Source organism: Enoplosus armatus, chromosome 14, assembly GCF_043641665.1.
Source record: "Enoplosus armatus isolate fEnoArm2 chromosome 14, fEnoArm2.hap1, whole genome shotgun sequence".
Taxonomy (NCBI): Eukaryota; Metazoa; Chordata; class Actinopteri; order Centrarchiformes; family Enoplosidae; genus Enoplosus; species Enoplosus armatus.
The window spans coordinates 1,587,501-1,612,265 of NC_092193.1; the positions used below are offsets into that span (position 1 = coordinate 1,587,501).

General features: G+C 44.0%; 1 protein-coding gene across 2 annotated transcripts in view; it reads left to right on the forward strand.

Annotated features, from left to right (window-relative positions):
• Positions 1-11,449: 11,449 nt before the first annotated feature.
• kcnq3 (potassium voltage-gated channel, KQT-like subfamily, member 3) overlaps positions 11,450-24,765 on the forward strand; it is an 80,494-nt gene continuing 67,178 nt past the window's right edge. For both annotated transcript variants that reach the window (XM_070918434.1, XM_070918435.1), the window contains exon 1: positions 11,450-11,763. In XM_070918434.1, the coding sequence (XP_070774535.1) occupies positions 11,450-11,763 (314 nt within the window). The remainder of the gene's footprint in view (positions 11,764-24,765) is intronic.

The following is a 24,765-nucleotide window of genomic DNA, read 5'->3' on the forward strand; positions in this document are numbered from 1 at the left end:
ACAACACAGCACAAAGCCAGCATGTCAGCAGTCACATGACCAGACAGGCAGTAAATAAGTCCTCTGTTTGACCGAACTTACCTGATCTGTCTGGTACGCTCGCTTTGATAGAGCTACCTAGCCTGGCATCGCCAGACCGATGTGCAGTCTGCAAATACAAATTCATCTGGAACCTCTCAGTTCATTTTCGATTTCCAGGGGGCGCTATCAACGGGCGCACACCAAAATGCTTCGCTACCTAGCCTAACAGCTAGTAGCTAGTTCCAACATCCAATTCACATGGCTTCTAGTTCAACATAAAAACACAGACGTTTGGCAGAACTGCCGTCCAGCTCCTTCAATACTGACGCGATCAGCGACAGCCATCTTGGTTGGTTACAAAAGTGCCTCACCGGCACTTAAACCCGCCCCATAGTAGATAAACAGTTGTGATTGGTCCGACCTGAATCAGGCTGAAGCTCTGCCAGAGCAAATAAAACAGGAGCTCGTAGATTCCTTCTCCTTCACTGTAATTGTTCACACATGCACTTTTAATGCTGTGGACATTTTTGTTTTAGTTTGGTTTACGGCTGATGGATCGTTTGATTTAGACAAGAAGACTGAACTGCTGATTTCTTTAAAACTTGCTGACTATTCTCGTTGCTTCATGGTGGCCCGGCGATGGAACTGGTTCCATAATGTTTTAGTGGAAAGGAACGGAGCCATAAGATCCGGCTCCCTTCAGAGAGCCGTAATTCCCATCACTAAGTTTTAGACAAATACATATTTCTGGGAAGTATTTCAAAAAAACTTCATCAGCAGGACATTTAATTAATTTAATATTAATAACTAGACTATTAAAGTTAACCTGACAAGAAACCAGCAAATATGTCCAATAACACTGAGTTAAGGATAAAAGATGAGCTGATTTAGTTCAGTAGATTATGAGATTTTGCAGTGTAGGCTGTAAAAATGTAAAAACCTTTTAACCATCTGACTGGTTTGTTCAAACATATATTAGAAGGATTCATTCGCTCACTTGTTTATGTGACCTCTGACCTCTAGCAGAACTGTCTGTGTGATGAATGGACGAATGCTCTGCGATTCCCGTATATGTGGCTCTGCCCCGGGGGCTGATGGGAGGTTTCCGAGCTTCCGTGGCCCGGTGTCAATGTCAGCATGTGTTGTGCCGAACAGTAAAACCTGCGAGTCCTGCCGGCTTTAAATCTGAGGTAGCTGCGGCTCGGCTTAATTAACGCCACGCCGTCACTCTGCAGGGTTACGTCCTCCGAGGATGCGGCACGGCTGCACGCAGAGCAAAGAAATTATGTTGAGAAGATTGGATCCCTGCTGGGGATGAAGATTCAGATTGAATGTTTGATTCTCACTCCGCAGTATGACACACAATCAAAGGGACACTTCGAGGGTTCATGGGAAGGAAATCCAAAGATTCCTGTTTCCTGAGTGGTCCTTCCTTTTTCTCTGGACTCTCGATCTTCCCTCTCTCCCTCCTTTCCTCTCTGGGATAAATTATTTAACCGTTCTCCTCAGAGAAACCCCCCACCCCCCCTCCCCATCTCTCTCTGTATCTCTGTCCTGTGCTGCAGCCAAGGACAGATGCAGAGCAGTGATGGGCGGCTCGCTCTGCAGCCTCGTGGAAAGAAAGAACCAGTTAGAAGCATTTTACTACTGTGAACATCAAAAGTACAGGGGAGCAGAAAGAGGAAGTGTTTTCTGAAACACTTCCTGTTGGAAAAATGTGCAGAAAACCTTGTGGATCTAAGTGATCGGTTGATGAAAAGGCCTCCTCTCAGCAGCCACCATCATCTTTCTAAACGCACAACTTTGTCATTTTGTGACTGAGAAGTGTCCATTGAGTTGCTAATAAATTCCAAGAGTGTCTTCTGGTCATAGTAAAGGCTTCAAAACTCAAAATATATCACACATTCTTTTATTAACAGTTGTGTTCATAAATGCTCTATAGCACTGACACTGTTGCCCCCCCTCTTTGTCTTACTTTGGCAGATAGTCATGCTCTAAATTTTAGAACTACAGTTCCTGCAATGCTTTGGGGGATGTAAACAGGAAGTATAATGTTGCCATGGATTCAGTTAGTTACACTGTGGGCTACGACTCAGTTTCATTTTAGCCCATATTTGTTTACATTTTGGCAAATTGGGGCCATTAAAAGTATTCTGAATTAACTATCAGCAGTTCCTGTTTGCAGTGTAGCCGTGGGTTTACAGACAACTGTCACTGATTAACTGTGGTACTGAAGAAAACTTCAAAATGTGAGTATTCTCAGGCAAGTCTGGAGTCATAAGGAGCGTCCTTTTTCTGATTTCTAAGTGGATTTATGGACTTCGTGATGGACATCTGAAAGACATCTAAAGTCATACGGAATCTAAAAATATGCGTATCTTGTCTGTGTGTTCAGATTTGAGACCCTGCTCATCAAAACCAGCAGCCCGCCAGTCACAAATATACATTTTAAATTAGAACGATCAATCAATCTCTTCAAACCACAGCGAAGTAAAAGAAAATCCAAATGCACTGGATGCATCCTGAAAGCTGCTTGCTGAGCGACCTTTTCACGTGACCCCTCGCAGCTGAGTGCTTTACACCTCTTCTTCTGTGTGACTAAAGCTGTTCAGAAAATCAATAATCAATGCTGCAGCTGCCCCAAAGGTGCATGCATTTGCACAACATGTGGATGAAAACATCATTATCAAAGTAAAATTTCATCTGCAGCTTTTGCAAATGAATTTGGTATCAAAGGTTTCTGATATCGGAGAGATTTCTGGGTTCCGATTGACCCAGAAAGACGCAGGCAGCAGCTCGTGACGGCCACATCGACACCTTGTGGGTGCTGTATATTTCCTGGTTTCATCATCGTAACACTGGCAGGCCTCAGGGTTTGTCCCTGGTGGCAGAGCATGAAACACTCCACCAGACGTTGCGGTACGTTGGGTACCTGCCTCCGCTCAGAGAGGTCAGAGGTGATTTATGCCGATCCGTGAGATTGATATGTTTATTTTAGCATTTATGCTGAATCGTTGTATCTGGTGAACTGTGAGTGTCAGTTCAGCAGCAGCTCGATCCTCCGGGAGCCGACAGCTGGAGTCATTTTTCATGCGGCTGGAGACCCAAGCGGCTTGATTCATGGCGGCTTTAAGTCAGCGAGCGTCTCCAGAGGCCGAATCACAGAACGGCCTCACGTGTTCGCCTCATGAAGGTTAACCGACACAATGATACCTTCACCTTTCATCCAACCGCAGTAGTAGATGTAGTAAAGTCTTTGTTGTGTCTGACTGTGATTACTGCTGCCAGTAAACCTGGTGGAGTCTCAAAGCCTTTCCTACCGTCCACACATGAGAAAGAATGAACTGGTGATGTTCTGTTGCCCTCAACAAACTCCTCAAACCATCAAACCATCGGAGAAATAACGTTTACATTGTGCATAACGGTGAAGCTGTGACTTCCTCTTAGCTCCAGTTTGGTCTCCTCCCACTCCTGAGGGGGATGTCTGTCTCTTCAGCTGCTAAATGTCTGCTGTCTGCTGGGCTGGTGCTGTTAAAGGAGGCTTTTGACTTTTTCTCCCTCAACAGCAGTGGTGGTGTCTTTGGTCTCGTGGTTAGAATCCTGTTTTTTAGGACTCGTCTCGGGGAAAGTGCTTAGTTGCCGTCGTGTAACAGGAACCGGTCTGAAGACGCTTTCACTATAAAATAAAGTGCTGATGTCTGGGATTCTTTTTTCTGCTCGTCTTGTTGAAACTGAATCTCTTTTCCTCGAAGGTCTGAGAGCCGCCGGGGTTTTGTCAGAAATCAAAGAAAATCTGTGTCGTTGTTTTCTGCTCAACTAACAACTAAATTACAGTCCAGCTGATTGTCCTAATGTCCTAAAATATATAAATCCTGTAATATTCTTTGATAGTAAAAAAACAGCCTTAATATATTCACAGTGCCTTTTATATTTTGGCACTTTTTGTTATTATCACAACCTCTGGTGTTATAATATGGTATTGTTTAATCTTATTTGTGAACTGCAGTACTAATATTCTCATTTTATAGAATATTTTTGTGATTTGTCATTTTAGAAGACATTTGCTCCGGTGATCCTCCCAGTAACCATCGCCATCAGACAGCTGGTTGAACTGGGAAGCTCCCAGCTGTGATTATGAATAACTGTGTGAAGGTGAAGCAGAAGGGGGGCTGAGTGAAAACCTGTGCTCAGCAAAACCTTGTTGTTCTCCTTTTCGTCGTAGCTGTCTGTACCTGCTCTGCCATCGCCACCCCCCCCCCCCCCCCCCCCCTCTGTGAACATGTGGGCCGAAGAGTCGGACACATCATGCAGATATAACACGGCGCCTGAGAGGCCTTCAATTATTCACCAGCTGAAGACCCTACTACTGCACAAGTCACTCTGTCTGTCTGTCTGCCTGTCTGTCTGCCTGTCTGTCTGTCTGCCTTTATGTTAAGTTTATTTATACAGAACTTTTCAAAACAAAGTTACAAAGTGCTTTATGTGGTTTAAGGTGGATTAAAACATTTCAGGAGGCGATGAGCCAAATAAAATCAGACACTTAAAATAATACCAAAATAAAATGTAATAAAATAACATAATTTCTCTAATAATAATAATAATGATAAGAGAAAAACTTGTGTATCCCCTTGTATCCCAAAGTTCAGTGATTTGTGCTGAGCTCTAACCCAAATAAGGCCTTCTGTCTGGACACATTTAGGAGGTCTGGGTGTAAAAAAGACCACGGTTCACATCCCGTCTCTTACCAATGGCCACCGGTGGGTTTATTTAAGCTTAACCACGTAGTTTAGTTGTCTAAACTAAACCAAAACTCTTCATCGTCGGAGGCAAACAACTTCTGTTGTTGTTGGTCTGTGGTCCTCATCATTTATAGACACACATTCCTACATTCTGATGCAATGTTTTGTCTTAATACTTTACCAGTTTATAAATGCCTCGTTCTGTGTCCTTTAACCTGGAGCTCTAAAACTTGGATCTGAGCTCAGCTAAGCTGATTCCTGGCAAAATTAAAAGGAGACACTGAAATTAAATGAAAGCTTAAACAAACACACATTCTTACTTCTACTGCTGAAGTAGTATTTCTGTGTAATGACGCAGCTTTGCTGGAAGCTGGCCTCATGACATGATTTACCGTCTGTGTGAGAAGCTGCAGGTGTAAATTGGCCAAAAACCAACGACGCCTCGATTGGACGTCAAACGAGCTGAGACGCAGCCTCCTGAGCAGAGGGTCGTTTGTTTTCATCATCAGAAGTGACAAACGAAGAGAAGAGAGATTGTTTTTCTGTAACACCCGTGACCTTGTTCTCAGGAGTCTGTCGTTAAAACAATCTGAATTTACTTTGGCTGTTCCACCTCAGTAGAAACAGCAACAGGACGCTGTAGTTCTCACTCCACTGCCACAGCTGCTACAAAACATTTGGGTTTTGGGCTTCATTCAGTTATGCTGTGTTCAATACTGCTAAATAATACAAACACTGGACACCTCTCATCAGTCAAAGTCTGTCCAAAGTAATGAAATGCTAATTTCATGTATATGGTGCTATATTGGCCATGCACTGCGCTTTGTGTACCTCACACAGCCAACTGTGCAATCATCAACACGTTTGAATCATCATCAGAAAAGAAGAACTGTGAAGTCAAAACACACGACCTGCAGGAGAGCAGCGCTAAGCTCAGCAGGACGTTCCCGCTGTGGGAGTTGAACCCGTGACCGAGGTGTTACAGGCCGGTCTCAGCAGCAGCACGTGTCCGGATGCTCTCTGCTTGGGGACGGCGAATTCCTCCCAGCCAGTAAAATTACATGGATGATGAATCTGGTTCCATCCACGGACACGGGTATTGATCGGAGCCTCGTCCATCACCAATCACTTTACGCCCACATATCGACACACAGAGCGCTTTGAAGTGTTCTGCCGAGCTCCATCAATCTCCTCCTGCCCGAATACCTCACGCTGTCACTGTGTGTCAGGGAGGCTGGACTGAGACCAGTTAGAACAGTTAGAGAGCAAATCAGGGTCGGATTGATTCCAGTCCAGAAGGAGGCGGTAATGCCCCTGAACAGAAACACCAGAAGAAGAACAGTTAAGCTGGAAAGCTAACAGCTAACAAACGAGCATTTGATGGACTGTGATGAAATGTGGTTCAGACCTTCGTGGTCCCCTCAGGATGAACTGTAATAACTTGCAGAACCATAGACTATAAAAGAAGTAGGCGTAGCCACCGTGACGTCACCCACTGGTTTGTGCACTACTGCTTTGAGGCCTCCAGTTTGGAACCAGAAGTGACAAGGTAGCCCCGCCCTGAAGCAGACCCTGCTTTATCGTCTATTTGACTCTGCATGGGACCATAATTTACTAAATGAACATCATGCTGTATTGAAGAAGACTTGAAACTGAAACCCTGAGACTATAAACTCATGAAAATGTTTGCTGAGGTCGTAAATCAAGTGAGAAGTCGGGTCATTTTCTCATAGACTTCTATTCAATCGGACTTCTTTTTGCAACCGGTGGAGTCGCCCCCTGCTGGCTATTGCAGGTTTAAGGCACTTCAGCGTTGGCTTCACTTTTCAGACCCGGAGGATGGTGCTTGTGTAAAACTGATGACTTGACTTAAAGCACCTCCGTGACTCAGTGCAGCTCAGCAGTCTAAATAAGTTCCTGTTGCTTTCAGTTCTCTATGGTGGGGGATTTAACTAAGTATATTTACTCAAGTACTGTACTTAAGTACGTATTCAAGGTACTTGTACTTCACCCTTAGTGTTGCGTTTAATGCCACTTCATACTTCTACTCCACCTCATCTCAGAGCTATTGGACGTTTTACTGCACGACATTCGTCTGACAGCTTTAGTTACTTTCATCCCCTTCCTGTCCAGTGAAAACCATGTATCTCCAGATGTTCGTGATGAAGAGTTCCTTCATGTGTTGAGAACATCCTCCTCCTCCTCCTTCAGCTAAATAAAGTATTTAAAGCCTCCTCGGATCAGCTGGAAAACACATCGTCACAAAGCTGAAACCAGGACAAGTGGACTAGTAGAGATACGTGGTTCTCACAGGACAGCACATGCTGATCTTATAGAATATGATGCGTCGCTGGAGATGAAAGTACCCAACAGTATATAAAGTACTTCACATGAGCTCTGAAACATCAGAGAGAACAGAAACACTGACAGGGAACATTTTACTGCTGCATGAACACGTCTACTGTCATACTTTAGGTACTTTCTGCTGATGATACTTACATACTTTTACTTCAGTGTTTTGAATGCTTCTACTTAGTTTTTAGTTGCTTAAACTTAAACCAAACTGTCATATTAGGCGACGTTTTGTCATTTAAGTGTGGTGAAGCCGGATCTGATGTTTGTTTTCCAAATACAGAAGGTAAACAGGTCAGAAATGATGCCCTAAACAACAGAAAACAAAAAAAAGAAAAGAAGAAAAGTGCTGGAAGCTAAAAAAGAAAAAGAACTTTGAGCAGAAACATCCATTTTATCAGAACATCTTAACAAGCAGCTCTGACAGGACGGGCCTGCACAGCAGCAGACAGCTGGAGTCAAATTATTGCTTTTTCAATTACAGACTCCTTCTGCCGTTTTTCATCCAGATAATTAGTCAAATCCTCCGACCGCCAACGATTAAGTAGAAATACTAAAGGCCACGAGACAAGCAATCAATCTATTTTAAGATTGCTCTGTTCTGCTCTTCAGGGCAAATCCTGTTAGGCTGTGTGTGTGTGTGTGTGTGTGTGTGTGTGTGTGTGTGTGTGTGTGTGTGTGTGTTCTGTGGTCAAATAGAGGATTTTATTTCCTGGAAAGCACTCACATTGTAATTGTTGGGAAAAAAAGTATGAATAAAAAGTATTTTGTGTGTGTTTATGTGTGTGTGTGTGTGTATCTGACACAGAGAGGCTTCACATCATGTCGATCGTCGTGTTTGAAGGTTGCTGTGGTGACGGGACGATGTTTCTTTTGAGTTTCGTACAGTTTCGTTTTCTTGAACGGAGCCTTTTAAGATCCTCGTACGCCTTCTATAATGCACCATTTCCTCCTGTTTGAGTAACGTTTGCTAAAAACCGCAGTGACCAGCTGATGACTAATTTGTGAGTTTCTTTATTAAAGATTTATGTCTTCAGTGGGAACCAATGGGCTTAGAGTTGAGGGCTACAAACAGGAAGTCAGACAGTATTTAGAGACGCACAAACACGCTGTTGGTTTAGTTCTTTTAATGAGATTTGTTATAAATAAGGCAACTATACTTTAATAGTACACACACTTTAATATCCAGAAGTTTCCTAAAATAAATGAAAAGTACAATTTCAAATACTGTCAACATATTTTAGATCCACGTTTTCACTGTTCACTGTCAGGGACACAAGGATAATAATAATACTACTAATACTACTACTACTAATACTAATACTACTAAGTCTGGGCCCTTTAACTAGACTGAGGTCAACAAACCAATAACACAACATAAGTCTGAACTGAACAAACCTGAACCAACAAATGACACCAAAAGAGTGGTATATATACCCATAGGCTAGCCTACACAAACACAAGGGGAGGGGGGGGGGGGGGGTAACATAACTCCATACAATTAAAAAGACCCAAAATAAACCCAACAACCAATAATGGCTAAATACCAATAAAACTAACAGTAACTATAAATTCTGAAAATAGTAATACCAACAAAACCCAAAAGAAATATCCACATGCTGCCAGTCTCTGAGAATGTGTAGTCCAGGGCTCCCCTGCCCAGCACAGGAAGTTGGCCTCTTCCACTTCCTGTTTAGCATAAAAGGCTGCCTCACCCTTCAGCTCATCTTTTGGACAGATGACTCAGCAGCAGCAGCATGTGGAGAAACAAAGAGAAAACCAGGTAAACCATGTTAACACATTTCAAAGCACTCTGATAAACCTGACCGTCGACTGCACTCAGCGTGGAAACATGATGTCATACTGTAAACAACAATAAAGATAAACGTGCTTAACCAAACACTGTGTTTAGTGATTATTATACTGAACTGAGAAGTAAAGTACTGACCCTGTGAGGTGTCGGCCGTTGGTCAGGCCGCCACATGCGCATTCAGAGGTCTCTGCAGCCGCTGACTCTCTGGGTTCACGTGAGGCGAGTCCACGTTGTTGCTGTGGCATTTCAGAGCTTCAGAGACGCTGCTGTTTCTCAGCAAAGAACAACCAGCTAATGTTGTTTTTTTAAATGCAAAAACCTCAAACTGACAGTCAGCAGCTGTGTCACACAGTCACTGTGTCCATACAGACGGCAGTGCTGCATGGCTGTGACCACATTTAGAATCAACATCATTCTTTTCAAGCTGTGGTGTCTTTCAGTGTTGCAGTGCAGCGTTGGGTGTGGAGCTGGAGGCCATCAAGGAATCTGAGGCAGCAATACACATATATATATATATGTATCCTGCTCCTCAGAGGATGAACCCTTTAGCTTTTGATGACCCTATAATGTTCCCTTTAGCGCCACCTGCAGGAGTTTTTAGCTCCACTTCTGCTCAGGCTTGTATAGAAAGCAGCATCAGGCGGTTTCGTTCAGTCTAATTCTTCCATACAGTGGCTGTAATGAATACTTCAGCCTCTAGAGGCCGCTAAGTGCTGCTGTTGGTATGTTTTAATCAGATGATGTTCAGCGTGTCTTTTTAATCTCCCCTGATATAAATATATATTCTACTTCTGGCAGCTGGATAATACTTACAGGTTTCTGGGTGATATTTGTGTGATAAGCGTAACTGAAGTTACTTCATTATAAAAAAGACTTAATGTCAGTTTTGGTGTCAGTAACATTATCACGACTTTTTGCACAAGTCACGTGGTGGAAAGTGTAAGTACATTAATTCAGGTACAGTTTTGAGGTACTCACCCTGAGTATTACATTTTCCACTCCACCTAAAGTTCACATAACACAGATTAAACCCAACAGGTAGTTTTTATCAGCGTCACCTCCTCCAGGTCCAACGTTAAGTACCGCTTCCACGTGAACGCGTGAATCATAGTGATCCGGTGATGTCACTGACACCGACAGGGGCCCCATCCGCATACAAATACCTTCTACTTCATACTTTAGTACTTGATGAACTGAATGGAGTGTTTTCACAGTGTGTGTGTGTGTGTGTGTGTGTGTGTGTGTGTGTGTGTGTGTGTGTGTGTGTGTGTGTGTGTGCGTGCGTGTGTGTGTGTGTGTGTGTGTGTGTATGTGTGTATGTGTGTGTGCGTGTGCGTGCATGACTGTGCATATTAAGTACTCGTGCACGCGTCTGTATCTATCAGTGTGTACATGCATGTTTTCCTCCTGAATACATCAAGGTGTGCAGCGTCTTCTTGTGCGTGCACACGTCCCAGCGTGTGTGTGTGTGTGCGTGTGTGTGTGTGTGTGTGTGTGTGAGAGAGAGAGAGTGCGCGCACGTCGCGTCTGCGTTGCTGCCGGTGAACGCCTGCTCCTCTCCCTCTCTCTCCTGTTTCTGCTCCGTTTCAGTTTTATTATCGACATCCTTCACGCAGCATCTCTGCTCTCCATCCTCCGTCAGCACCCTCCTCCTCCTCCTCCTCCTCCTCCTCCGCTGCCGTCGCCGCCGCCTTAGCACCGCTCCCTCTGCAGGTGGATGGAGGCTGGAAGCCCCGGAGACACGAGCCATGCACGGGAACCGCTGCTGGTAGGGCTCGGTGCGGCTGCCCGGAGCTGTGTTTGTCTTCAGCGGGTTTCCTCCCATAGGTGTCTTTTATGTGGTGTGTGTGTGTGTGAGTGGATGCAGCGCAAAGCCAGGTCTTTGTCTCTCCAGTGCGCGTGTGTGTGTGTGTGTGTGTGTGGTGGGGGGGGGGGGGGGGTTATTGGAGAGGAGAGGCATGTTTGGCAAGTGGGCAATTGTTGCGTGATGCCCCTTTGGATGTTAAATTGATTGACAGGCTTCAGCATCGCCGGGAATCTGGTGTTTTATCGCCTCGTGTCGCGTAAAATCTCTAATATTCCTTTGATACGGGACTCGGAACGCGACGTGGCGCGCTGTAGTGAGTTTATCCGACTTTGTGTTGATCTCACCTGCTGTATTGTATCGCTGTAATATTCCCACAGTGATTTGTCATAAGGGCGTGTGTTTTTTTCTTGTGATTTTTACGCACAAATCTTCTACATTTCTTGTCGGGTTTCTGCTCACTGCGCACAAAGATGTTCCAGATGCCGATGCTTTCCCTGAATAAAGGATGTAACGCTCTCTCTCTCTCTCTCTCTCTCTCTCTCTCTCTCTCTCGCTCTCCATCCCTCTTTCTTTTCTCTATTTTCCAGTCAGACTGCTGAGCACCTCCCTTCGCGCCGGGGACCACATCCTTAAATGACCCGCGGCTGAGGAGGGGTGTCTCCGGATCGAGCGCCCGGATCATGGCATGCTGCCCACACCGGGCATCCAGCACTGACCATGGGGCTCCGGTCCAGGACCGTCGCTAGCGGCTCGGAGGAGCACAAGAAGACCTCCGGCGCTCCTCCCGGGGACATATTGGACCAAGGCACCGGGGGAGCGGACAAGGATGGCGCCCTGCTGTTGGTGGCTTCGGGCCGGGATGACTTCAAGCGGGGCTCTCAGGGCATCGGCATCGGGCTGCTGGCCAAGACCCCCCTGAACTACACCCGGCCGGCCAAGAGGAATAACATCCGCAAGAGGAGGATCCAGAACCTGCTCTACGACGCGCTGGAGAGGCCGAGAGGATGGGCGCTGCTCTACCACGCGTTCGTGTGAGTACATGAAACAGCGTTTTTACAACTTGTGCGCGGTGATTAATAACAGCTTACTCAGCTGAAACAGTAGTGAGGTGGTAACCTAATACTGCTGCTGGAAATGAATAGCTACGTCACTGTGGCTCCTCGGTTACACCACCTCACAGTCTCAGCTCCTGTTTCCTGCAAATGTCACTTTACTTTAGTCTGAATTGAGTTTGGATCCTGGGAAATGACACGTTCGTTGTCATGTGGATGCTTCTGCTTCCAAAAAAGTTCAAACCACTTGAACCCACCAAACTTACATAAGGAGAGCTCCAACAGATGGCTGGTGGCTGAAAGCGGGATCAGTGTGATATTTTCTGTTGAAGGAGGCTACCAAACTCTCAGCTCAGAGGAAAAGTCGCTGCTGAACTTTCTCTGCTGGTTGTTTTGCACATTTGGCTCATTTGAACTTTATTACAACAAGTGTTGCTCGGTCAGGTCACACTTCATCCTCCAAAGTGAGTGCAGATGTGGTCGTGTCCGACTGTAATAAATACACAGTTCCGATTAGAACTGAGCAGAATTTGGTTGAAAAATGAAGTTCTTTTTTAGAAGTTTAGGTATCACGATTGTTGTAGAGCTGAAATATGTGCATGTAGTTTGCTCAGTGTTCGTGGTTCTTTTGGTGAAAAGGAAACAGATGAACAGTTGAATGATGTCTTCTGCAGCTCTGGAGGAGTTTTTGTTAAGTCTGAGAAAAGAACCCTGATGACATCACAGTGACATCATCAGGGTTATACCCCCCCCCCCATATTTTCGGGCCAATCACAACCGTTTATCTAATATTGGGCGGGGTTGACACGATGAGGCATTTTCATAAACAGCCAAGATGGCTGCCGCTGATGTGGAGCGTTGTGTTGACTAACTGGACAGCATGTTTTCTCTTCTTCCTGCTCTGATTGGTTGTAGGTTCATCTAATTGCGCCCAGAAGCGTTTTGGTCTGCGCCCGTTGAAAATGAACTGAGTGGCTCCGGACTAGCTAAGCCAGGCTACGATCCAGAGTCTGTGGGACTAGAAGTCAATATATATAGTCGACTAAATATTGTTGAAAGTACAGTTTTATGTCACATATATGAATAAAAAGCTCAGTTTTAACCCAGACTTCAAACAAATCACCAAAACCTGTTTGTTTCTTAATGTTTTATGTTTAAGGGTTAATTGGACTTCTAGTCCAACACTTTAGAAGTGATTCAAAGGTTGTGGGTTCGAGTCCCATCAGAGTCGGTGTTTGTATAATATGATCGGGGATCAATACAGTATTTTGGATTGTGAATATCTCGTCATGACTTTCAGCCTGTAGTTCTTTTCAAGTTGCATGAATGAAACTGTGAAAGTCAAGATGAAGCAGATTTCACTGGTTCTAACACATAATCACAGCCGCACTTCATCGACAGTCCAGTTTACTGTAATGGTTTGTTGGTCAGGATTAAATCCAGCTGGTTCCAGTCAGGCTGTGATTTAATGAAGCAGCAGCTAATTAATCGTCTCAGCCTCTACCTGATTATGACGGCTGCTCTGTGTGTGTTTCCAGAGGTCTGAGAGGTGATTGGACGGTCTGGCTGTCTCTCTCTGATGATGTTGATGTTGTGCCATGAAGCAGTAATTCATATTCTCGTCGTATATCTCGTAACTGTCGACCTGCAGAGCTGTTTGGGTACATTTGAGCTCTCCTGTCCGACGACGGCGGTGATTTGTCCGTTGCCAAAACGACAGTCGAGAGTTTGTTTGTTTTTCTGAGCTTCTCAAAATTCACTGTTGTCCCAAACGGTGGTTTTGTAGCTGCCAGAGTTGTAAACTCATCATCTAGAGTCATGAAGAACAAACATTTAGCTGCTGTCTTCTTTCTTTCCCTCCTCACAATCAGCCGGTTTGGTTCATTTCGTCGTAGTCACAAACATAAGGGATCTGTATCACAAATATTTGTTCATGTCTTGTCTTCTTATTAAAAACGTTATATTTTCACCTCCGTGTTCGAGTGAAAACCTTTTCAGAAACTGAGAATAAACAACTCTCGGCCGATCGTGTATTTCTGACACTAAACCACCAGCTTACAAAGGACTTCATCAGCCCAAGTCTTGGCAGAAACCTCCTCAGAAAGTTCTGTAAAGTTACAACATAAACCGTCACTTCTTCATCCCTTCAGGAAACCGTGATCTTGCAATTCAAGAATGGATGCATCGTCCAAATTCTGGCATCTTCTTTAAAGGTTTTACACCATAAATGATCAAACTGGAAGAATGATCACAGCAGTTTTCTGCATAGGAACTTCAGAACCACTTTTATGAGCAGAAGCCAAACAAAAGTCATAAAACATGCGGCCACTGAGTCCTCAGAGCTCTCGGGAGGACGTCTCCAGGGGGGTTCAGTCCTAAAACGCTGCCTTTGCACTTAAGTTTGTAGCAGGAGAACAGAGCAGTCAGCAGCTGTGGGACAGGAAAGTTGATAAAACGGCCTTTTGTCACTTTGAGGTCCTCCATTTTAAATATAGTGAATATAATATAGTGAATATAGCCGAACACGTGACAGACCTGTCGTCAGTTACCTGTATGAGTGTTGATTCGATCAGACGATGCCGCGACTGTAAAAGATTTGGTACACCGGACAAATAACCGCTAATATTTCTGAGCTGTCAGTCAGTCGTCTGACGACAGACACAGAAACACGAACATGAGAAGAAGTAAATGGTGACTTTGGCAGCATGAAGTCTCGGTGTTTGATCACAGAGAGCAGGTGGATTAAGACTCAGCTGTCTGTCTGAACACTTGTTGGCTGTGGTTTGAGTTGATTGTCACAGTTTGTTGTTTGCAGACTGAAGAGAGGACGACAGAGAAGAGCTTTAGCCTTTTTCCTGTTGTTCAGGTGTTCCAATGTGGACGGAGATATTTAGCAAAACCACCTGAAGACGCTGCTGTGGACACACATTGTTCGTATCGCCACTCGCTGACTGCCTTGCCGCTCTGCTGAGGAGGACTTTCTTTCCCTAAAGCTTGTCTCGTCAGGCAGAGCTTACCCCTAAGGTATCGCTGTGACCAAGCTTCTCCTGTTGCCTGCTTTTAAAATTGTTTTTCTAATCTAATACTTAATATTAACCCTTTGGTTTATACATAGCATGGTAGGAAGCATTTAGTAATCAGAAAAAAAAGCCATTTCTGATCTTGGAGTGACTTTTTTACTCTGTTGTCGGCTTAGTTTTCCCGGTCTAACAGATGGCTTAACGCCTGTCGGAGTCTAAACTCAGGGCAAAGACATTCTCTTCTTCTCACCTACTGACCGACACAACAGTTTTAGTTGTTTCTTCTCGGTTCATTAACTGAGAGACGAGAGAGGAAATCACTTTCTGATCGGACTGACTCATCCGTCAGCTCGCCGCGTGACACACACTCGTTTCTCTGCAACACAACATATGCAACTTCCAATATGGCCGCTCCATATGGACTGCTGGTGTCAGAGCTGCACAAAATTACATGTAAAAAATCAGCTTTTTATCAGTCAACATCACAGAGACCCCCCCCCCCCCCCCCACTTCAGTGGAGATGGGAGTCCTGCTGTTGTGTTTGGTGTGAAATCTTCTCAGTACAGGAAGTGACGAATCAAAACACACGCTTAGTGGAATTCTTCCATTGCTGCTTTGTGTGTGTGTGTGTGTGTGTGTGTGTGTGTGTAAACTGATATTTCCTGCACCTATATGACAGATTAAAAGACACATTTATGACATCACTGAAACACTGAATTATTGATTAAGGAGTCATTTCACCCAAATGCCAAAAAAAAGAATACTTGTGTACATAAACATCACAAGCCTAAATGTGAAATCTGTTATTGATTATGCCAAATATATAAGGGATTCCTTCATGTCCAGCATGAAGAGGAGGAATGATTACAGCCTGTCCCTGCGGCCGCGAGTGCAGGTTTCTGTTGGATTCATCAAACGAAACGACCTGCACCTTAAGAAATCTCTAGAAGTAGATGCGAATGTATTTATTTTATAATTTGACTGAAGTGATCCTTTAAAATTCTAACAATTAACATCATTTATATATAAAAGCAGAGAACTACAAAAGGAGAAAACATGGACGCTGTCACAATAAATCCGTTGCAGACGTCGACTCGACAGATCGGCTGCAGCTTTAAACCGCTGCTCAGCTTCACTGGAGCTCTTTGGGTGTGAAGTGTCTTGCTCAAGGGCACTTCAGCGGTTTGTGTTGACAGCAGGGGAAGCGTTACTCACACTCTTCACCCACAGATTATGATGCATAGGCAACACTTCAACGTGACACATGTATAGGAAGGAGAGGCAAGTGGGACGGGGATTAAAGAGCAGGAACAGATGGGTGGACGGAGATAAAGAAGGAAGAAAGACACAGATATATGAAGAGGTGTATTGTCAGGATACCAGAAAACCAGTGTAAAATGTAACATGTAAAAACTCTGAGAATTCAGACAGCAGCTGGCTGCTTTATTTGAACCAAAGTCAACACGAGAAGTTTGAAAAGCGGTTTCACCAGCCTGTCTTGGAACTGCTCAACAGGACAATCAGTTCATACAAAAATAAACATGTGTTTCAAGTAAAAGCCTGTAGCCTGTTTATGCAGGCCCAACAAAGGGTTCTCAAGACATCTCATTCATCAGTCCTTGATTGACTTGATTCATCAGGTCAAAACCGACGGCCCCCCTGTTCCTCCAGACCTTCTCTGACACTCTTGGAACCAGATTGTCAGATGGTTTTCAAGTCCCCAAGCTTGACTCGAAGAATCTCAGTCGGCTGAGGGGTGTCCGACCGATAACACGAGACAGTCCTTACAGACAGAGACAGTCGGGCCTCGTAACCTTTAGAGTTGGTTCAATGTAGCTGCATTTACAAGTTGTGTTGTGAAGAGGAGGGACGAGATCGTAGACGTTTTGGTCCTAGATGGGGGAGACATTGCTATGAGTGGCACCAACTGATTGATGCTTTGCTCAAGATTATGTTTAGGTGTCACCTTAACCGAAACAAGTAGAACTGAGACTAACTTCAGATGGTTAGTTGGTTGACAATTTTGATATGTGATTAAACCTTTAGGTCACATTTTAAGCTATAACGACTAAAAACGCACTGCTTCCAGCTTCTCAAATGTAAATATTTGCTGGTTTTCTTACAGTCCTGGATGATAATAAACCAAATATCTTTGGGTTTTGGACCGTTGGTTGGATAAAATGAGCAATTTGAATATGTAAACTTATTATAATGAACATCTTTTACTGTTTTCTGGCATTTTAAAGACGTCACAATGAATCAGATCATTGAGAAATTCACCGTCAGATGACTCGATGTCCACCGGCATAGAAGAGGTAGCTCTCCTTTTCATATCTCTGGTTGGTTTACACTATTGCAGGAAGGAAGGAGAAAAAAAGAGCAGCACCACTGATTTATGGCTTTACTGGATTTACATGAATTTTGCGTCAATGTGATGAAGTACCTTAAATGTTTTAGGTATTTATTCACTTGATTAAAGCCAGAAACAGACAACTGAAACAGACCCAGACCCAGATTTCACAATATAAAGCTACATATTCTGTGCCAGGAGGACTCATCCTCATCATAGTCACCCGGAGGTTCTCTCACTCAAGCCTCGAGCCTCTCAAGCCGCATCACAAATTTCCTCCCAACCACATCTGGCTGGAGCTCCTTTGAGGAAGAGGCTCCACGCCAATAACTGATCAATATTTAACAACCAGGCTGGAAACAGAAAGCTGGCTGAAGCTGTGTGACAGCTTTGGATCAGTCTGATCAGGTAGCTTTGTTTCCAAATGCATGTCAGAGTGACAGTCAACCCTCTTGTCTTTAGTGCGAGTCTCTATTAGTGCTAAGCTAACTAGCCAGCAGGGTCAGTTGGCAATTGTTTACACTAGTTTCTACTAGATACTGATAACCTGATGAGATTTGTGAAGAACTGTGTACCGATCAGTATCTCAGCAGGTTATACAGTTGGCGTACCTCGCTAACAAGATGACAATAGGATGAAGGGAAAATCAATCAGACACAATCAAATGTTCACAGAGATGAAGACCTCCAGTCAGGCGGAAAGACCACCATGAACATGACTGAGCTCCCCCTCCTTGAACCACACCAAACCTCTATTTAAATTAGACAGTTTTTCAGAAAGTCTGTAATGTTTGTCGATTAGGATCATCACTTCCTGTCTAGCTTCTGTAACACAACGCAGTCTCTCATTCAGCATTTCTTCCATCTGTCTTTCTGAAGAAGAAATGCTTTAACGTGTCTCTGGGGAAGATGAGTTAGTATCTGCACTTTTAAAAGTGGAAATCTTCATGATTTTGTCAAAGTTAGACAACAATTGCTTGTTAACATTCAAAAAACTACAGCTTCGATGAAGTTTTACCGGCGCAGCAATGTTTTCTTTACTTATCCATGAAGTCCATCAACGCTCCGCTCTAATGCTGTTTTCCCCACTTGGAGGCTGTGATCTCTGCTGTCTAAAAAACCCTGCACGTGGTCCAGCTCACCACTCAGCTTCTGGCAAGCTGGTGACGTTTAACCTGCAACACTTTGTGACTTTCTAAAAGCTGGTTTGTAGTTTACAAATGTCAGTGTGACTTTCTTGTGGAACAGAACCTGGAAGTTTCACTTCGGCTCTCTGAACATGGATTTCAACTTGAATATGGACATTAAACCTACAGCAACTATCTGTAAATGTCTTCATTTCTGTATAAATATCCGCATAATTGCACTCAACATGTCGACGTTGATCACAGTGCCAGTTAAAAACCCAATTGTCACATGAATTTCTCCTCTTCTTGCGGAGGTGACACCGTGAGGGAATTTCAGGGTGCAGAAGGATCAACTTCAAGCTACCGTTACAGGACTGAAGCACTGTGGTACCAAAATTTTGGTTACCATAACAACCCTGTAGAGAGTGAAATCAGATCTGCAGTGGAGGCTGACAGTCAGGTAGAGCGAGCATGTGTGAAAGCAGAGAGAGAGAGAGATGTGTGGGGGGTGAGCGAGGGAAACACGAGATGTTCGACATCAGCAGTTTCGGTGGCAGATCAGTGGTGAACCTTGGCCTCGTCCTGGCATCCAGACAGGCCTGACAGGAGGGCCGTTTCCCAGAATGCACGGCTGTATAATTCCCATATCTCTCTCTCTGTTTTGATAGTCATGTAGTGCTCTCTCGCCCCTCCCTCCCCTCTCTTCTACAGAATGTTGATGTTGTTGTTTTTACCGGAAAACAACAGCAGCAGCAGCAGCAGCAACAACAACAACAACAAAAACAACAACAGCAGCAGCTGTGGGTGAAAATCGCGGCTGTCAGATAAAAACCTTGTGTTGTCAGAAGTTTCCATCTGATGAAACATTACTCCATCTGAGTATTTCATGCAGTTTAAGTCCATGTAGCTTCAAAAAGGAGCTAAAACAAGCACATACAGAAGACAATATATAAACCTGATGCGGTCAAACTGTGGAAAATGTGTTTCATTTACCTTGAAAAGTTATTTGAGGGGAAACATTGAGAACTTCAGGGTCTGTTGTGGACTGCAGAGATTTCAGCACCATGGACAGAGACCACATTACAGAGACAGACTGTCAAACTTCATGAAGAATATTACAAATGATTCAATATAATATTACTGCTAGTGCTGAAATGATTAGTCAAATAAAATGTTCGTCATTTCACAATTTCATTACATCATTTTTAAAGAAAAAAATGCCAACATTTGCTGGATCCACCTGCTTTTTTTGCTTCCCTCTTGTGTGTTATATCGTTATAAACTGAATGTCTTTGCTTTTTGGACTGTCGGTCGGACAAAACGAGACATGTGAAGACGTCTCTTTGGACTCGCAGAACTTGTGAGCGGCATTTTATAGGCTAAACTATTGCTAGCTCTTCTTCTGGAGCTTTCAACCACGAAGCTAGTAACTGGAGGGAAGGAAAAAGATTATTATTTGCAGCACCAAATAACATAATCTAAATAATAATATGAGCTCAAAGTTAGCAGCCCAGCTCAGTTTTCCTCTGACTTTAACATCTTTCTGATTGGCGCCAAACTGAAACAAAAGAAAGCAGAAAACTCACTGACGACTTTCCCAGTTCTCTCAATCTGCTCTGATTTTGCTGAGCATGCAAAAAGCTATTTTTGCCTCATAAAAAAACGCGCTGTGTCCATAATTACCTCAAACCTCAGCAAATTACCGTCTGAATCCAGGCTGAATGAGATTAATGTCAGACTTTAATGTCACGTCTGTCTTCTTTTCTCCCTCGGAACAACACATTATGCATTCAGTAGATATCCGCAGGCTGACTGGTCATGTTGTTACCTTCCTATCAGGGAAAATGGCCGTGTAGGCTGAGAAATGTGTTTCACCTGCTGATGCGTCCTTGTTTTGTCCTTGGTTTGAGCGGTTTTGTCACTGCACGAGGAGAGTGGGTGGAAATGCACTTAATAAATCAACAAACAAGCCTGCAACTTCCTTGCAGAGTGAAGAAATGTGCCGTAGCTTGTTAGTGAGAAGGCTCAGTTATTGATCCTCACCCTTTGACATGTTCAGGCTGGTCTCAGAGGATCGCCTCAAGTTTGATATCGCCTCTCCTCAGGTGGACAAAGACTGCATCGCCACACCTAAAACTGGAGCAGCTAAAACACGCTACTACTTTTATGGGACTGGTACAGGCGTGTGTTACCAGTGAATCTGTGAGGATGGCCTGTTTGCAAATGCATACAAATGACAGCAGACTTGAGCTTCCTGACATTGAACTTTTTAAAAGTTTTGCTCTCATGGATGGCTGACCTGATCAAACAGAAGCCGGATGAAACGGGCGTAGTGGAGTTAGAGACTGGAGGCGCCGCGTGCAGCTCATTAGGGCCTATGAGCGCTCATTAGCAATTAGTAACTCTAAATAGCACTCTGCAGCACATTTCACAGGGCGAGAGTCATTTGGTCGCGGTGCACGACAGCGGGGAAAACACTGCACATCAGCTGAGTGCGAGGAGTTAATTGAGCTTACAAGTCGATGACTCAAAGAGGAAGCAGATCTGCGTTTTAAAGCTCATATCCCCTCTGCCCTGGAAAAATAACATGATTGCAGTTTCGGTGATTATCTTTAATCTTTGAATTGGAAGATTAGATGGTGATATAAGTGAGTTTCAGGATCCTTTGAGCCTTGAGATTAGTTGAAGTGTCTTTGTGAAGCCCAGCTGACAGCTTCCTGTCTCAGCTTGTTGTTCAGAAGCTGACAGTTTGATCCTTGTTACCAAAAACTGCAGAAAAAGCTGCGTAAGTTGTTCTGTCCTTCTTAAAACATATTTTTTGTAGACTCACCATTTTCAGCCGCAGTACTCTTGTATGTACTGTACACTGAGTTTTGATAAATTGAAGCCCTCCTCTCTTCGGCCCAGACCTTGGCGGCTCTTGTTTTCTGCACGGCTGGAGCGTCGCAGCGAATTGAACGAGGTGCGTTTAAACTCAGGTAACCTCGACTCCTACATTCAACCAATCACAGCGGCGGTGCTTCGGTGTAGACGTGTCTGTCACTGCAATGACTCTTCACACGTATTGGGTCGACAAACTCTGGTGAATGATATGCATCAACAAAGCTGCGGCAGAGTTTCTATCAACATGTTAGCTTCAAGCTGGCGTGTGCAGACTGTTGTACAGTTGAGGCGGCTGCTACCTGGATAAACCTGCGAGGCTCAAAGCCTTGCCAAGGGCCCATCAGCAGGACGCAAGAGTCTCAGCAGGAATTTAATATCTGAAATAGAGCGAATTAACCGGAACATCCTGATGGAATTTCATTTTAATGAAAAATTAGGATTTTTTTTTAAACTTCTGTAAATCTTCTCAGATTTGCGTGTTTTAGCCAATTTACCACAAATCACTGATACTTTAAATCACAGCTTACCATTTTGCACACCATGCTAGTTTCTGCAATGTGTTTTGTCTTCTATTCCAGACATCCATCGGATTTCCTTCATTTTGTGTACAGTTTGAAAAGTAATGTAATTCATCACAGCTGACATGAAATCTGCATTATGTCTGTTAGACATTAAAGTTATCTGTAATAATCTGATGGATTACACACATTTTAAGAGTCTGCTAATTGATTTTCATAAGAAATGGAAAACAAATCTAATTTAAACAGTATACGCAGCCTGAAATAGGCTGTAGATAATAGTTGGCGTGCATCGTGTACATATTTTCAAGATGTGTGAAGTTATAAAACTGGGACTGCATTATCTAATTAAAGCTTGTTCACTCGCTCACTGCTTCATATGATGCTGAACATTGCATTGTGGGATTGTTAGCAGAATCTGCATTGTGTAGTTATTGAGGGTTAGTAAATGCATTTACACACTCAAATAAAGTGGTGGACAGTAACTATGGTGCTCGACACAGTAAACAGGGAGTGATTTCACACACAGCCTTTTACTTGAGAAATATTTTCCCTTTCAGATTAAAAGGCTCTGTATTATCGAAAGGCTACCTTTGTTTTCTAAATACATGCAGACCTGTTATTTCCTTGGTTCCACCCTACAGAGGGTGTGATGACGTGAAAACAGGTTTCATGAGTTTGCTGAGAGTGGAGGAGGAGGAGGAGGAGGAGGAGGAGGACATGAAGGAAGCTCCTCTGAGAACAGACCTCATTACCATATTGCTTCATCACCGCTGTGGTGTCAATAATACACACATCACCAGTCATCAGTGAGACGCAGCGTACTGGACAACACTGACCAGCTGTCTTTGTCTGTCTATTTTACCGCACTGATCCTTGATTTTCTCTCGATGTCTCTTTTCTTCTGTTGGCCTGTTCAGCTTCTCATGTGTGACGCATCACTTCCTGTGCGGCAGGCAGGAGCGGTCAGCTGGACGTTGACCAGGGTTTCCATCTAACGGCAAATGGAAAAGCTGTGTGAGGTTTCTCAGCACTGCTTTTAGTTTCAGTCAAGATAGCAAATCCAAATTTCTCAAACGTTTTGTCTCTCGATGCTACGGACCGAACTTTAAGACATAAATTGGAAGCTTATTACTTAAATTCTCATGATAAAGATTTATTATAAGATAGATTTGGTGCAGAAATGGTTAAAGTGGAGTGCGAGTTAGATAAACGGTGATTTCTGTGTTTCACATAGATCCCAACACAAGACTCCGGTCGATGAAACAGTCTCATTTATAAGGTTCCCTCTGTGGAGGACTGTTCCATAACGGCCTGTTTATGTTAACCGGTCGTGGATTCAGTTTAGGGTTCCTAATGGACTCTGTGGTCGTGGTCATTTAGCGTAATGACATTTATCTTCTACAAATGTTGCACCAGGGGAGAGCCATTCAGTGGCAGCTCATGGGGAGATGAAATGAAAGGTTGAGCATCAGTTAACTAGAAGTTTCATCTCGTTCTGAATCTTTAAAGTGACATAGTTCACAACATTGAAAACGGGAATAAAACAAGCTCCATGGACGTCAAACAGTTGCTGTCACTTGCTTTCAGGTTTCTGAGGTTTACAAACGACGGCATCGGCTTGTTTGTTTGCCACACGAGGACCTCTCGTGGTGTGAGAATTATGACTCTTGTCTGTCAGAAGCAAAGATGGAAGTAGAGTGCGGCTGTTAAAGCCTCTCGGGGTGGAGCTGTGGATCGACAGACACGCTGTGTTAGCGACTGGCTGGTGAAAACAATGCAACGTCTAGCAGCTTAAGAGCCAGATATTTTTCTCAGGAGTTGGTGGAGACAGAACAGAGCTGAAAGGAGCGTGAATATTGGACTTAAGCTGCCAGTGTGTTTCTTCAGAAGTGCTTGTCAGATGGTTGAATCGCTTCAGAAAGCCCCCACATCTTTACCCAGGTGGAACAGTGTGTCTCTAACTTTCCGACACCGACCATCTGACATTCACAGCCACTTCACCGTGTGATTGACCGGCTGTGCAGAGCTGACAAAGTGAGCTGAACTCTTTTTTTCTTTATTGACACTGTTTCCGTGAACAAGTGAGTGCAACAGTATGAATGTCTTCCAGCTAAGACTGTCTGAGACCGCTATCTTCGTATTAAGGCTACGACATCACATCTCCCCTCATTTCTTTGCCGGCTGTACACTCTGCCTTCCCGTGTGGCCGCTTGGAATAATTATGAACACTTGATTTCCGACGTGATCGGACGTCTAACAAACCGGTTCTGTTCCAGCGTAATCCCACATTCAGACGTTCGTCTTGTCACCAGAAACACCAATCCAGATGAATGTTCACGTGGCCCTGTGTCTTCGTAAATAGCCATAGTTTGCTAAAACATTCACCATAACAACTTAATAAGATGATGATATGTCAGCTTGTGTTTGCTGCCCCCATGTGGCCAAATGTATACTTCTTTAACCATGGAGTCTGTAGATCAGAAACAGCCCTTTGTAACGGTTGTGAAAGGCAATGACAAATGATCTCAATGGGGGGCAGATCAGAAAACACGTTTAGTTTGGAGGACTTCAGCCTCTTCTTTAGGCTCGGCGGTAGTTTGAGAAGAATGCTAACATAGCTACAGCTAGCTTCTACTAAACTGTGAGAGCATCCTCACCACGTGGACTTGGCCACCACAGGAACCACACCAAACTTTACTGGTATGTCTGTAACATGGCACTTCTTCCAGAGATTCATTTAAAAAAACCTAGAGAACCAAATGTTACATGATGAGATTATGGCAGAATGGATTTGCTGCTGAAGGACAGGTGGACCTGGAGGTAGCTGGTAGACTAAGGAGAATTTTCTCAATCCTTAATAAAGGAGCACAACATCCTTCAGCTCATCTGGAAATAACTTGTATGTTTCAAGCCTGACAACTTAAAGAAAAGCCCAGCCGGTGCTGGTACAGCTGTGCAGGTCTGAATCCCTGATAATACCTGAGAAACAGCTGTCGTGTTGCTGTGTCTCCTGCACCAGGAACAGTTTGGCTGTTGGAGAGCCGAGCATGCAGTCGCTCTGACAGTCTGAAGTTACATGTT